This window comes from Notolepis coatsorum (assembly GCF_963971535.1).
Source record: "Notolepis coatsorum genome assembly, chromosome: 1".
Taxonomy (NCBI): Eukaryota; Metazoa; Chordata; class Actinopteri; order Aulopiformes; family Paralepididae; genus Notolepis; species Notolepis coatsorum.
The window spans coordinates 117,991,349-118,007,688 of NC_140165.1; the positions used below are offsets into that span (position 1 = coordinate 117,991,349).

The following is a 16,340-nucleotide window of genomic DNA, read 5'->3' on the forward strand; positions in this document are numbered from 1 at the left end:
CTTAAGCTAGTTAGCTGTGGTTATTTACAAACATGTAGATGAGACTAATCATAGACAGATCGAGAACATGGCTAACAGTTGGGAATTCTAAGGTACATCTTATTTAAGCATGTAAAATGGCAACTAATCAATTCAACCAATTAGATTACCAATATTATATCAACATGAAAATTTGGAAGGGAACATAATAGTATTTTATTTTAGTATTTACTATTATAATATTAGTAGCCGATTAATTTGCAGCCCGTCCTAGGTTCTGATTGGCTCTCTAGGTTAGCACTTTAGCTTCTGATGCTGTGGTGGGCACTAGTCCTAACATTGCTAACTAAACTTTTAGTCAGAGAAAAAACGTCACGAGTCACAACTATTTCAGGAATACGGAAAGCACATTGTCTTGTAATAGAATGACTGAAATCACTGCAAGAGCTAGTATAGGCTAGCTAGCCCTCATGAACCGGCAGACACCAACAGTAGAATATGCACTAGGCTACTGCACGCACCTGTCATGTTACTGTTGGTTCCTTCCACTTGAACTTCATCATCATTAGCAGCAGCAGCGGGTAAACATGTCTGTAATTTTAGAACATTGTTCTGCGTCTTTTAATAGCAATTTTAGTTTTTTAATTCTAGCTTTTTCAGCTCCACCCTTTCTTTTTTTGCATTCTCCATTTCTGCGCTTCTAGGCCTACTCGCGGTTGGGAGGAAACGTGAATCTCATTCACTGATGTCTCATGTCTCATTCAAGACTGGCTAACAAAAGCATGTCTTTCACTTAACACCAAGAAAACAGTGTGTATGATGTTCACAAAGTCACCAGTAGAGGTCACTCACTCTAATGTGTTTCTGGGAGAGGCGGAGCTGGACATTGTACATTAATTCAAGTATCTTGGGGTCACATTGGACTCTACATTGACCTTCAAAAAGTCATGTGAAGAAAGTGACAAACAGTCAAGTTTAACATCGAAAACTTCAGGCAGATCAGGCCCTGCCTGCCAGTTAATGCTGCAAGGATGTTTCTGCATGACAATGATTTTATCACACATCGAGTAGGCCTACTGTTTTATCAACTGGTCTCTTTTATATGTCACTACTCTTACACCAATATAATTACTCTACAAAAAAGCCATAAAAGTATTTGATAGGAAACCAATTTCATTTCATCACTGTAATGTTTTAGAAAAACATAACATGCTAAGTTTCGAGAATTTCCAAGTTTTCAAATATACTTGCTTCATGTACAAGGTTCTGCATGGACTTGCCCCTCCACCATTGAATGAGTTCATCCAACAGAAAGCAGACACTGGCATTACCACCAGGGCCATCAGTAGAGGGGACTGTAAGGTGCCTTTTCGGTATACTACCATTGCAAAAACTGTGTTCTCTGTTAAAAGTGGTAACTACTGGAATAGCCTTCCAGTTGTGATTAGAGAGTGCCCTACATACTCCATGTTCAAGACCCATCTTAAACTGCATCTTAAGGCAAACCAGAACTGTGATCATTTTTAATCTGATTTAGTTTATGCAACTTGTTTATTGTTTTATTGCCGGCCCACACACTGGCCCACACACCGGCCCACATAATGGCCCACACACCGGCCCACATATGGCCCACACACTGGCCCACACACTACACCGGCCCACACACTACACCGGCCCACACACCGGCCCACATTAGTGGCCCACACACTGGCCCACACACTGGCCCACATACTGGCCCACACACCGGCCCACACACCGGCCCACATACTGGCCCACACACCGGCCCACACACTGGCCCACATTAGTGGCCCACACACCGACTCACACACTGGCCCACACACCGGCCCACAGACTGGCCCACATACTGGCCCACACACCGGCCCACACACCGGCCCACATACTGGCCCACACACCGGCCCACACACCGGCCCACACACCGGCCCACACACCGTCCCACATACTGGCCCACACACCGGCCCACACACTGGCCCACATTAGTGGCCCACACACCGACTCACACACTGGCCCACACACTGGCCCACACACTGGCCCACACATCGGTCCACATTAGTGGCCCACACACTGGCCAAATTTTTTATTTATTTATTTATTTTTTTTTTTTTTGACCAGCCCACTTTGGTCCCGGCCCATCGGGATTCGTCCCGAACGTCCCGATGGCCAGTCCGCCACTGATGGACATCCCCATGAAATGTGGAAGAATGGCCTAAACCGAGGGTGTTGTACACTGTCGGATATTATATCTATTAATTTCCTAAAAGACCATTGCTGCCTGGACACCGCAAACACTAATAAAGACCATTAACCACTGTTTTGCCGTTGCCCGTTAGTGTCATTAATGCATGCTGGAATAAGAATGCCTTTCTTAATTTATTTTTAATATTCATAATTATTATAATACAATAAAAGACAGCTCCGTATTTTAATACACATATATTGTACAGTAACGTCAAATAAATACTACAGTCCCCGCTGAAATAAAGGTTCTGCACGCACATACCAGCAGTGATCTACAGCATAAAAGATAGCCACTTTATAATACTATTCTGAGTAGATAATTCATCTGTATCGCAACAGAGTCACGGATCTGGTCGGGGCAGGTAGCATTATGTCGGGAAAATCCTTATGAAATAAACAAAAGTGAATTAAAGAATTTAAAAACAAAGTTTAGCATATTAAATTGTTTTATAAGCTTTCTGAGTAGATAATTCATCTGTATCGCAACAGAGTCATGGATCTGGTCGGGGCAGGTAGCATTATGTCGGGAAAATCTTTATGAAATAAACAAAAGTGACTTAAGGAATTTAAAACGAAGTTTAGCATATTAAATCGTTTTATAAGCTTATAGCTTTTTTCGTGCTGATTTGATTCTCAGGGCCAAGATAGCACTTATACTATTTTGAGAGAGACAGCAGAGAGACAGACAGCAGAGAGACAGACAGACAGACAGACACTGTTCCACAGTGTGTGTGTGTGTGTGTGTGTGTGTGTGTGTGTGTGTGTGTGTGTGTGTGTGTGTGTGTGTGTGTGTGTGTGTGTGTGTGTGTGTGTGTGTGTGTGTGTGTGTGTGTGTGTGTGTGCGTGCGTGCGTGCGCGTGCGTGCGTGCGTGCGTGCGTGTGTGTGTGTGTGTGCGTGCGTGTGTGTGACTACTAGTCTAATAGTAGAGACTCAGCCCCCCCCCCCTCTGGACCACCTCCTAGTAGAGACTTCTCTAGGAAGAAGACGAAGATGAGGATTAAGGCGAGACACTGCAGGTGAATAGGCAAATATACTTTTTTTGTTGATTTTGAGATTTTGTTATATTTTGCTTCCTAAACATGTCTTCTATGAAACTAGTGACAATAAAACATCAATAACACACATTTAGTTGTTCATTTTACTTAATTTTGCCTTATTGCATCCATAAATGTCCACATATTTAATGGGGAAGTGCCTCATTTGCATATATAAACATACATTTCAGAAAACTTGTCTCTACTAGGAGGTGGTCCAGAGGGGGGGGGGGGTCTCTACTGGGAGGTGGTCCAGAGGGGGGGGGGGGGGGCTCTACTAGGAGACTAGTGGTCACACACACACACTGTGGAACAGTGTCTATCTGTCTGTCTGTCTCTCTGCTGTCTGTCTCTCCGGCAAATTGGCATATTTTGTAACTATTTTATTTTTAACTTTATTTCGGTATTTCGGTTTCGGTTTCGGTTTCGGTTTCGGTTTTAGGTTTTAGGTCTGTATGGAGGGGTTTGTCTGATGTTAAGGCATTGAGAACATCACCCACTGCCTTTGGAGCAAGGACCAGAGCCTCTGCCTTTGTTCTTCCTAAAGTCATTTTCTTCACTATTTTGGAATCATGTATAATCTTTTGATTGAGCTTGTTTTTTTTTAAGAAAAAAATTGTCATTTAGATGCCTTTATTTCATATTCGACGCAGATGGTAGGCTATATATAGCACATTTTGTTTGGTTTTCAGTTTTCAATCCATAATAAGTTAACAGAAAAAATAAGTACACAACCACATTATTTCAACCTAATAAAACTATGTTTATTGTCATTGTTTTAAGAACACAAGGTGACTTGGTAATACTCACATTTTCAGTAAAAAGAATCCCACTGGTCACAATGGTGACCGTAATAATGTTTTTGTTATAAGGCTCTGAACATTTTACTGAATGATGTATCAATGTATTTCCAGCTAAATTGAAATAAGGGTCTCAATTAAATATGTGTAGTGTCACATGACCAGAACACAGCTCAGTCGTCGCAAGGTTTAACTGAGGCTAACGTTAACATGATGGCACACCCTCCTCCAATCCCTCCACCGGAGCAAGGCCAGAGAGAGAGAGAGAGGAGAGAGAGAGAGAGGAGAGAGAGAGAGGAGAGAGAGGGAGAGAGAGAGAGAGAGAGGAGAGGAGAGAAGAGAGAGAGGAGAGGAGAGAGAGAGGAGAGAGATGGAGAGGAGAGGAGAGGAGAGGAGAGAGAGAGGAGAGAGAGAGAGAGAGAGAGAGAGAGAGAGAGAGAGAGAGAGAGAGGGAGAAAGAGAGAGAGAGGAGAGGAGAGAGAGAGAGAGAGAGAGGAGAGAGAGGGAGAGGAGAGGAGAGAGGAGAGAGGGAGAGAGGGAGAGAGAGAAAGACGTTCAAGTTAACATGCTGCAGCGCCATGTGTAGGAAAATAAACAGCTGCCTACCTGAGATCCCTGGCACTGTTTTGCTTTACTGAGCTCCGTTATCTGGGGGCTGTGTTGGTTTGTCCCTTTAAGCTGCACACCGGAGCATCTTTTACTTCAGCTGTTTGCTGTTCTCTGATATTTTCGGACATTTCGTTGATGCGTCGCTTGACACTTCCAGCTGACATGGGGATATCTTTTATCCTTGATTTGATTGTCTCTTTGTTTGGCAAGCCTTCAACATAAGTACACACAGCACGGTCCTTCTGACACACAAACCCGTAGTAGTCTGTCCACCAGGGCTGGAATGCCCGAATTTCCTTTGCTTTAACTTTCTTAGCTGGCGGGGTTGCCATCATGACAGAATGCAACCGCAGCACTGTGTGATTTTACCTGTGAACTGCGCGAGGCTGACAGCTGAGCACCATGGGATGTACCATGTATTAGCTGTCATAGGGGTGTGCAAACCAGTCAACTTACAAAAAAGAGCCTGTTGGAGGATTTCAACAAGATAAATGCGACAACAGTGCAAAATATTTCACTATAATATTTCAAAGCGAAGTAAAAAAATATATAATAATAATAATTATTATTATTATTGATCACTGGGGCACAGCTGATCAACACTGGGGCACGTGCCCCAGTGATAGTGGTCTAAATACGCCGATGGGTGAGACGTCACAATTAGACTGCATGGTCATTTAACATTTAAGCTAGGTGCAAAATTCTGTTAGTTTGTTTTGTTAGCTTACATTACTTTAAAGTAACACACCAACATTATGCGAAATACGCTAGAAGCGTTAAATAGAAAGCTAGCTGGCTCCAAGCTAGCCTAGCTTAGCACAAATTAATGGAAGTGGATACGGATCAGCTAGCCTAACTGTTGGCCAAGAACACCTCTCCCGGCTAGGCTAGCTGATCCATATCCGCTTCAATTAATTTGTGCTGATCTAGGTTAGCTTGCAGCTCCTCAGAAGCAGTTGGGGTTAAGTGTCTTGCTTAAGGAGGGAGGAGCTGGAATCGAACCACGAGCGCTCTACCTACTGAGCCGCTGTTACCCGTGTTCAGATAAGCTGTTTGCTATAAGATATGCTGTTTATAATAAGTGCTACTCTTTGCTTCAGATATTTTTCGAAAACCAGAACCAGTGCCAATGCTTTTTAGATGGACCAGCAGTACTCCCAGATTGAAACCATGTTTGAAATGGGTGGCATATTTCTCCAACAATAGTAGAGTAAAACATTTTTTTTTAACTCATTTGAAAGCTTTCAAGCCATCATAGTTGCACGTTTATTTATTGTATTGCTCTATGGCTCTAAGTGTGTGTTTACTCACGGCCCCTGTCAGGTTGCTCAGGGCGATGTCAGTGTAGGCAGAGAGGAAGGCTGGGGGAGAGGAAGAGAAGAGAGGAGGGTAAATACAGAGAGGAGGCTGGGGGAGAGGAGGAGAAGAGAGGAGGGTAAATACAGAGAGGAAGGCTGGGGGAGAGGGAGAGAAGAGAGGAGGGTAAATACAGAGAGGAAGGCTGGGGGAGAGGGAGAGAGAGAGAGGAGAGGAGGGTAAATACAGAGAGGAAGGCTGGGGGAGAGGAGGAGAAGAGAGGAGGGTAAATACAGAGAGGAAGGCTGGGGGAGGGAGAGAAGAGAGGAGAGTGGAGGGGAGGGGAGGGAGGGAGGGGGGGGGAGGGGAGGGAGAGGAGAGGGAGAGGAGGGAGGGGAGGAGAGGAGAGGGAGAGGAGAGGGGAGGGGGAGGGGAGGGGAGGGGAGGGAGGAGAGGAGAGGAGAGGGGAGGGGAGGGGAGGGGAGGGAGGAGAGGAGAGGGAGGGGAGGAGAGGGGAGGGGAGGGGAGGGAGAGGAGAGGAGAGGAGAGGAGAGGAGGGGGGGGAGGGGAGGGGGGGAGGGGGAGGGGAGGGGAGGGGAGGGGAGGAGAGGAGAGGGAGGGGAGGGGAGGGAGAGGAGAGGAGAGGAGAGGAGAGGAGAGGAGGAGAGAGGAGAGGAGAGGAGAGGAGAGGGGAGGGGAGGGGAGGGGAGGGAGGGGAGGAGGGAGAGGGGAGGGGAGGGAGAGGGGAGGGGAGGGGAGGGTGAATACAGGATGTATTGGGAGCGACAGCAGCTCAGGAGGTAGAGCGCTTGTCTGGTAATTGGATGATTCCCGGTTTGATTCCCGCTCCTCCCGGCAGCGTGTCGAAGTGCCCTTGAGCAAGACACTTAACCCCTAACTGCTCCCGACAAGCAGGTTTGCACCTTGCATGGTGTGTGAGTGTGTGAGTGAGCGGGTCACTATGGGTTAGGGTTAGGCTGTCGGTGTGTGAGTGTGTGAGTGAGCGGGTCACTATGTGTGAGTGTGTGAGTGAGCGGGTCACTATGTGTGAGTGTGTGAGTGAGCGGGTCACTATGTGTGAGTGTGTGAGTGAGCGGGTCACTATGGGTTAGGGTTAGGCTGTCGGTGTGTGAGTGTGTGAGTGAGCGGGTCACTATGAGGAACAAATTGTAAAGTGCTATTTAAATGCAGTGCATTTACCTTAATATAATAAGGACACATAAAGACCAATGCTCGCTTTTCCTCAGTCACTCGCTCTCTTTCTCACACACACCCAATACATCTCTCTCACATTCTCTTTGTCAACCCTGCTGTCACCCTTTCACACACACACACACACACACACACACGCACGCACACACACACACACACACGCGCACGCACACACGCACACACACGCACGCGCACGCACGCACGCACACGCACGCACGCACGCACATGCACGCACGCACACACACACACACACACACGCACGCACGCACGCACGCACGCACGCACGCACGCACGCACGCACGCACACGCACAATGCTGGCGTAGATAGCAGGAAGAGAGCCGTCCTTGGGGACAGATATTCCTCATTGTAATGATCTGAAACTGTAATTAATCCTAATTTACATAATGTCAATAGAATCGCTGCCTGATAACGAGTTTAAACCCCAGTGCCCATCTCCTCAGCACTCCATCAGACAAGCAGTGTGTGTGTGTGTGTGTGTGTGTGTGTGTGTGTGTGTGTGTGTGTGTGTGTGTGTGTGTGTGTGTGTGTGTGTGTGTGTGTGTGTGTGTGTGCTGTGTGCGTGTGCGTGTGCGTGTGTGTGTGTGTGTGTGTGTGTGTGTGTGTGTGTGTACTGTACGTGTGCTCCATAGTCTCTCAATATGTGTTCATGAGAGGGGAGGGAGGGTGTGAAAAAAGTGATAGATTGAAAGAAATCAAGCTTTGAATTGACATTATGGTAATGTTAGCTGTCATTTGTTTTTCTCCAAGCAGATTTCAAGTCTGTAATGAAACAGAACATGAATCACATTTATTATCGACAGGAGAATATGGTACATGTGGTCGAGGTAGCGTGATTGATAAACACACAATCTGAGACTTTAGTCAGTCAGACAAAAAGATAGATAGGTACCGGTTTCCTTTCTATGCGTTCAGTAGAAAACTATCTTTCTAGCCTAGCTTAGCGCAAGTGAATGGTAGCAGATATGGACCACTAGCCTAGCTGTTGTCCAAACACCTGTCCCAGAGTTCTAACCTAGGCTCGCTGATCCCAATCCACTGCCATTCACTTGTGGTAAACTAGGCTAGCTTGCAGCCGGATTGCTTTCTTCCGAACGCACAGAGATTGATATCTATCTTCTTGTCTGATTCTGGGGAAGATAGTAAGTGCATTTCCCATAATGTTGGTGTGTTCCTTTAAAGGAACGGTAGTGTGACTGATAAACACACAACCTGAGACGTTACACAGACAGACATACACACAATGTTCAAGGACACTTGTGCCAGGAGAGGAAATAAGAACGATGGCAAAGGAAAAGAGGGAGGAAACAAAGTAATAAAATATATTATCTTCTATACACTCTGGTGACTCACTCACTCACTCAGTCAGTCAGTCACACACTTGTGACGTTGTGGGCTTGACTCTGTCTCATGACCTTTGTCGTGTGCCAAAACCCCCCCTCTCTCTCCCATTCATTCATTCATTCATTCATTCATTCATTCATTCATTCATTCATTCATTCATTCATTCATTCATTCATTCATTCATTCATTCATTCAATCAATCTTTGTTTAATCTCCATAGATCATTGAGGGCAAGCCCTCATTTACAGTACAGTGACGTCGAGATAAATTATTATGAAAAATAATACAAAAGAAAAAAATAACTCCATTAACCAGCAAGGTAATTCTGCTATATTCGACAGATTTGAGTGATTCTTCATTAGAATGGCATGTTGTTGTATTGTTACAACAAGGCAAAGCTTAGCTTAAAGGTCAACTGGAATGAGAACCGTATAGAGTCATAAACTACATTCAATTATGTGGAATAAGCACATCATCTAATGGCTGAGGCTGAAGTCCTTGCTATTATGGACTGTAATGTTATGACCATTTAACTTGAGCGTGATATTACGTGCTTATGCCATGTAAATCAATGTGCTTTGAGTTCACACTCCAACACATTCCACACACACATTGCACTTGCGTGCAAACAGTATATTTTATGTACCTGTATGTGTGTGTGTGTGTGTGTGTGTGTGTGTGTGTGTGTGTGTGTGTGTGTGTGTGTGTGTGTGTGTGTGTGTGTGTGTGTGTGTGTGTGTGTGTGTGTGTGTGTGTGTGTGTGTGTGTGTGTGTGTGTGTGTGTGTACACGTCTCACCGCTGGTAATGGCGAAGAGGTGTGTCCTCCAGCTGAAGGTGAAGAACAGTCCTCCTACAGCCATGCAGCCCAGCGCTCCATTAAACCCTGAGAGCCCAGAGTAGAGAGAGCCATGACGCACCGCCATGGACAGACCTGGAAGATGCACACACACACACACACACACACACACACACACACACACGCACGCACGCACGCACGCACGCACGCACGCACGCATTAGCCATTTAGCAGATGTTCTTATACAGAGAGTGTCTGATTCCACCAACATAAGTTAAGACACACACACACACACACACACACACTACCCATGCATGTACACACACATTTTCTGAGGGCAGAATTGTAGACGTTACAATTACATTGACTTACATTCATTTCCCAGCCTCTAACCCTTTCTGTGTCCCTGATATTATAGTCAGGAACACACACACACACACACACACACACACACACACACACACACACACACACACACACACACACACACACACACACACACACACACACACACACACACACACACACACACACACACACACACACACACACACAGTGCACGGATGCATTTATACAAGCACTACATACTGTATACATAAACAGTCACACAACGAACAGACATTTGTAAACAGACCATCGTCATTGCAATAAATCTGCATTACAGAATTCTTCCATGGGGTGGCGATAGATCCATTCCGTAATGCGAGCGGTTTGAGGTACTGAGGCTGATCTGTTCAAACTCAACAAGAGAGCAAGTGAATTCAGTCCTTTGTGAGTAGTTATGATAAACTAAACATGTTTATAACGTGTTATGGCACTTTTCTAACTATAAAACATACATGTTTTTTTTAACAACTTGTAAATCACCACAGGTCTTTACGGTTCATATCCTAACTTTGTTCTTCCTGAGTCACAAGCCAGTGGGGTACGAGAATATGGACGAGCGTGCACAGAATAGTGAACCACTGGTGCATTTCAGACATGTTGGAAAGTTGGAAATTCCGACTTCCTACTCGGAAAGAAAATGCAATGGAATGGCCCTATAAATCTGAATTCCAAGTAGGAAAATCAGACACAAAACCCAGTTTTCTCTGAGCTGTGCCTATGTGCTATTATATGGTGTAATATTGGCATCATGTCAATATTGTGTCATACGCTGTAACTGTAAAAACTGCTTATCTTTGTTATCTTTACAATACACTTACATTTTTTTGTACAAAACACTTGTAATTGTGAATTGAAAAGTGGTAATTCAATTCACATGGTTTCTCTGCATAGCCTATTTCATCGGTGCTCAGAAACTATGAACCTCCCAACTAGGAATTTCTGACTTCGGACTTTGAATGGAACGTGACACCAAGTAATTAATATTTATTCTCCGTTTCAAGCTATTCCGCTCAATAAATTATTGACAGAACCATGGAGGCTATTTCTGTTAATTATTCAACTCCAATAAAATATAACAAATGTTTTCTTTTGTGATTAAAAAATCTTATACATGAAAAGGAAACTAGATAGCAATAGCATTTGAGAGACAACAGGCACTGCCTGGTTCTGGCTGTGGAGAAGTATGACCTTTTAAAGATCCTATCCACTAAAAAAATATGTAATATATATACATGTATGAATCAGAATTTGACTTGTTCACGTTCAGTAAACTATCCCAAAATAATTTTGCAACCCTCTCCACCGTTCAGGCCGTCAGTTTGATGGCCGCTCCTCTAGAATAGTGCTGTATGCATGGGTGGGAATGTACACATCATGTCATAAATCAATCTCTCCAGACTGTTTGACAAAAGTATCGTTTTTATTTTATATATAGATAGATTTTACTTTTCGATTTGGTCTGTTTGTTTCACGAGAGGTGACCATTTTGAACCATGCCAATTGTAGTTTTTTGCTACCATTTTGGACAGCGCTAGCTGTCGATCTGCGTTGGATTTTCAGAACTACAGTTCCTGATGGGGTTTCAAGCTTCAAACTTCTGTATGAATTTTTTTAATATCTCTTATTATTAGGGATAATAAACCACAAAACGTAACGTTATTGACATATTGACACCGCAGTTAGTTTCTCTTCCCTGTTTTTAGCATGCAGCAACAATTAGATTTGAAATGAGTTTGGTTGCACACTGATCAAAATAAAAAGGTACAGTAGATTTCAGTAGATTTCATGATCTGTTCTTATACACGCCTGGTGATACTAAATCCAAATTGAACTCGGCCATTTGAAAGATAATATATGTATATATATATATAAATGTGCGAATTGGCTATAATAAGGTAATTTATAAGCCTGCTATTCTATATTCTATAATAATATTTCAAATTGCATTTGTCCGGATGGGAGAATTCAGTACTGTATCTACAGAACCTTCTGTTTAATCATCTTCCCGTTATTCATTTCCTTAGATTTGTTTTACACATGATCTCAAGAAGGTACTGAACGAGATCAGTGGCAGTTATTCATGTCTGGTCATTATTAGCATGGTGTTATTCACTGTCAAAGATGCAAAGAAAAATCATAATTCATATTCTCCTTTGTTTCATCACAATTTAAGCAAGCCTAGTAATAGACACAATATTTCTGACACTGGGAATACATTCACTGAGGTCCATAGATGTCCCTAGATACCAAGAATATGCAAATGGCCTTGTAGAAGTGGAGCAATATTCCATTTACTTAGGTATGTATTTTAGGCGGATTTTCAGAAAATAGGCTCCGGGCTTAAGAGGTTAACTATACTCTAGGCTTGGTTGTCCATACTGTACAAACTTTGAACCCTGTTGTCTATACTCAGTTTGCCTTCACTGCCTACAACTGCCTTACACTGTGATTTAATTTAAAGATCCCTTCCACTCAAATCTTTTTCTTTTATGTTTAACAGTTTAGCATAAAACGCCTGTCGATTGCACACTGGAAGTAAATTGGACACTATTCGGGAACCATTTGTAGCAGATGCACAAGTCTGCCCTCTTTTGAAAGGAAACACTCTGAGCGCTATTGTCATAGAGTTACAGAAGTTTGCACACACTGAAATTGTTTAAATTTTCTTCTGAATTATTTTGCAAACAGATGCCTGCAAATCTATCTACTCTATAGCTGAAAACACTGCTGGGGCTGTGGCCTGTTGCCTGACGTCTTACCTAGAACATGTCCAAAGGTGTTTTACACATCTTTATGTAATGGTATGTTTAGGTGTGTTTACAAAAAGGAGTGAGATGAGTCAACACTAGTACCTCAGTCCCCTCTCCCCCCCCCCCCCCACCAATCTCTATCTATCTCTAATTAACTATAAAGTCTCAAATTAATTTGATAAAAAAAATTAAGCGAGTCCCACCACTAATATTTATTAAATGTATTTTATAAAAACTGTACATGTAAATTACTGTACAGTATTTGCAGCCTCTATACCTCTTCAGTCATTAATCAAGTCAAATAATGTTGTGTCACACTTCAACAGGTTGTGCGTTCATGTGGGTGTCAGGGTGTTGGGAGTCGTGCAACCCTTTGTTCTTACTGAGTCACGAGCCGGTGGGGTACGAGAATATGGACGAGCCAGTGGGGTACCAGAATATGGACCAGCGTGCACAGAATAGTGAACCACTGGTGCATTCCAGACATGCTGGAAAGTTGGACATTCAGATTTACAACTAGGGGAAACAATTTGATGGATTGGCGCTTTAAACCTGAAGTCCAAGTAGGAAAATCGGGACACAAAACCCAGTTTTCTCCAATATGATTACATTTGTATTGACCCCGCCCTCCATCCATCGTTATAGAAACTGTAAATGCCAGGGTACCTTAAATCAAATCGACATGAGGTGAATACAGAGATAATATGTCTACTAACAAAAGGAGAAGGGTTTGACAAGATATCTTGAAAGATTTTAAAATGAAAAAGAACATCTCAGGCTGTATTCTTCTTCTTTTTGGAGTTGTTCTTTAGCAGTCTGGTCGTGAAAAACAAAGTGACCACTGTGCACAACCTCGTATCTTCCTATCTCCCCTCTCTCTTTTCCATTTCTCTAATTTCTGTATGCGCCACGCCCCGCTCTCCTCCCTCCCTCCCTCCCTCCCTCCCTCCCTCCCTCCCTCCCTCCCTCCCTCCCTCCCTCCCTCCCTCCCTCCCTCCCTCCCTCCCTCCCTCCCTCCCTCCCTCCCTCCCTCCCTCTCTATTCATCGTTCTCTCTCCCTCCCTTTGTTGCTCCTCTGTGTCTTTTCTCCATTCATCCTCCCTCCCTCCCTCCCTCGCTCCGCTCATCTCTCTCCTTCCATCGTCTCCTCCCTCCTGCTCTGCCACCCTCCTCCTCTCTCTATTTGTTTATTTAATCTTTATTTTACCAGGAAAATCCCATTGAAAAATAATACAAATTTAAATAAAGAGAGACCTAGCCAAGCCGTAAAAAGTTACAATGTAATAAGATACAACATAACAGTTCGCTGCCAGAACGGAGACACAGAGAGATATAGAGGTGGACTGGGAGTTTAGCCGTATTGCTTTAACCACCAAGAGATCCATCTATCCATCCCTCTCTCATCTCTTCCCATTGCTGTCTTCCCTCTGATCTCTCTCTGTTCTTCCATCCATCATCCTTCCCCCCCTTTCTCTTCCTCTCCTTTCCTACTCCACCTCCCTCCCTCCATCTATCCCTTCCTTCAGTCATCTCTATCTAACCCCACCTCCCAGTCTCACTTCCACTCTCCCTCTCTCATTCCCTCTCTCCCCAGCTCACTCCATCTTTCCCTCCCTCCTCCTTCCCTCTCTCCCCAGCTCACTCCATCTCTCCCTCTCTCATTCCCTCTCTCCCCAGCTCACTCCATCTCTCCCTCTCTCATTCCCTCTCTCCCCAGCTCACTCCATCTCTCCCTCCCTCCTCTACCTCCCCAGCTCACTCCATCTCTCCCTCCCTCCTTCCCTCTCTCCCTAGCTCACTCCATCTCTTCCTCCCTCCTCCCCTCTCTCCCCAGCTCACTCCATCTCTCCCTCCCTCCTCCTCTCTCCCCCCAGCTCACTCCATCTCTCCCTCCCTCCCCTCTCTCTCCCCAGCTCACTCCATCTCTCCTCCCTCCTTCCCTCTCCCCCCAGCTCACTCCATCTCTCCCTCCCTCCCCTCTCTCCCCAGCTCACTCCATCTCTCCCTCCCTCCTTCTCTCTCTCTCCAGCTCACTCCATCTCTCCCTCCCTCCCTCCCTCTCTCCCCAGCTCACTCCATCTCCTCCCTCCCTCCCCTCTCTCCCCAGCTCACTCCATCTCTCCCTCCCTCCTTCCCTCTCCCCCCAGCTCACTCCATCTCTCCCTCCCTCCCCTCTCTCCCCAGCTCACTCCATCTCTCCCTCCCTCCTTCTCTCTCTCTCCAGCTCACTCCATCTCTCCCTCCCTCCCTCCCCTCTCTCCCCAGCTCACTCCATCTCTCCCTCCCTCCTTCTCTCTCTCTCCAGCTCACTCCATCTCTCCCTCCCTCCCTCCCTCTCCCCCAGCTCACTCCATCTCTCCCTCCCTCCCCTCTCTCCCCAGCTCACTCCATCTCTCCCTCCCTCCTTCTCTCTCTCTCCAGCTCACTCCATCTCTCCCTCCCTCCTTCTCTCTCCCCCCAGCTCACTCCATCTCTCCCTCCCTCCTCCTCTCTCTCCCCAGCTCACTCCATCTCTCCCTCCCTCCTCCTCTCTCCCCCCAGCTCACTCCATCTCTCCCTCCCTCCCTCCTCTCTCTCTCCCAGCTCACTCCATCTCTCCCCTCCCTCCCTCCTCTCTCTCTCCAGCTCACTCCATCTCTCCCTCCCTCCTCTCTCTCTCCAGCTCACTCCATCTCTCCCTCCCTCCCTCTCTCCCCCAGCTCACTCCATCTCTCCCTCCCTCCTTCTCTCTCTCCCAGCTCACTCCATCTCTCCCTCCCTCCCCTCTCTCCCCAGCTCACTCCATCTCTCCCTCCCTCCTTCTCTCTCTCCCCAGCTCACTCCATCTCCCTCCCTCCCTCCTCTCTCTCTCCCCAGCTCACTCCATCTCTCCCTCCCTCCTTCTCTCTCCCCCCAGCTCACTCCATCTCTCCCTCCCTCCTTCCTCTCTCCCCCAGCTCACTCCATCTCTCCCTCCCTCCCCTCTCTCCCCCCAGCTCACTCCATCTCTCCCTCCCTCCTTCTCTCTCCCCAGCTCACTCCATCTCTCCCTCCCTCCTTCCCTCTCCCCCAGCTCACTCCATCTCTCCCTCCCTCCTCCTCTCTCTCCAGCTCACTCCATCTCTCCCTCCCTCCTCCTCTCTCTCCCCCAGCTCACTCCATCTCTCCCTCCCTCCCTCTCTCCCCCCAGCTCACTCCATCTCTCCCCTCCCTCCCTATCTCCCCAGCTCACTCCATCTCTCCCTCCCTCCTTCCCTCTCCCCCAGCTCACTCCATCTCTCCCTCCCTCCCCTATCTCCCCCCAGCTCACTCCCATCTCCCTCTCCCTCCTCCTCTCTCCCCAGCTCACTCCATCTCTCCCTCCTCTTTCTCCCCAGCTCACTCCATCTCTCCCTCCCTCCTCTCTCTCCCCAGCTCACTCCATCTCTCCCTCCCTCCTTTCCCCAGCTCACTCCATCTCTCCCTCCCTCCTCTCTCCCCCCAGCTCACTCCATCTCTCCTCCCTCCCTCCCTCCTCTCTCCCCAGCTCACTCCATCTCTCCCTCCCTCCCTCTCTCTCCCCAGCTCACTCCATCTCTCCTCCCTCCTCTCTCTCTCCCCTCACTCCATCTCTCCCTCCCTCCTCCTCTCTCTCCCCAGCTCACTCCATCTCTCCCTCCTCCTCCTCTCTCTCCCCAGCTCACTCCATCTCTCCCTCCCTCCCTCTCTCTCTCCCCAGCTCACTCCATCTCTCCCTCCCTCTCTCTCCCCAGCTCACTCCATCTCTCCCTCCCTCCCTCCTTCTCTCTCTCCCCAGCTCACTCCATCTCTCCCTCCCTCTCTCTCTCTCTCCCCAGCTCACTCCATCTCTCCCTCCTTCCCTCTCTCTCCAGCTCAC

At 46.5% G+C, this 16,340-nt stretch overlaps 1 protein-coding gene across 1 annotated transcript in view; it reads right to left on the bottom strand.

Annotated features, from left to right (window-relative positions):
- syt4 (synaptotagmin IV) overlaps nucleotides 1-16,340 on the bottom strand; it is a gene marked incomplete at both ends in the record, with an annotated part of 33,070 nt that overhangs the window by 5,141 nt on the left and 11,589 nt on the right. The window contains 2 exons of the mRNA XM_084337998.1: nucleotides 5,991-6,040; nucleotides 9,348-9,482. Coding sequence (XP_084194124.1) covers nucleotides 5,991-6,040; nucleotides 9,348-9,482 — 185 coding nt within the window. The remainder of the gene's footprint in view (nucleotides 1-5,990; nucleotides 6,041-9,347; nucleotides 9,483-16,340) is intronic.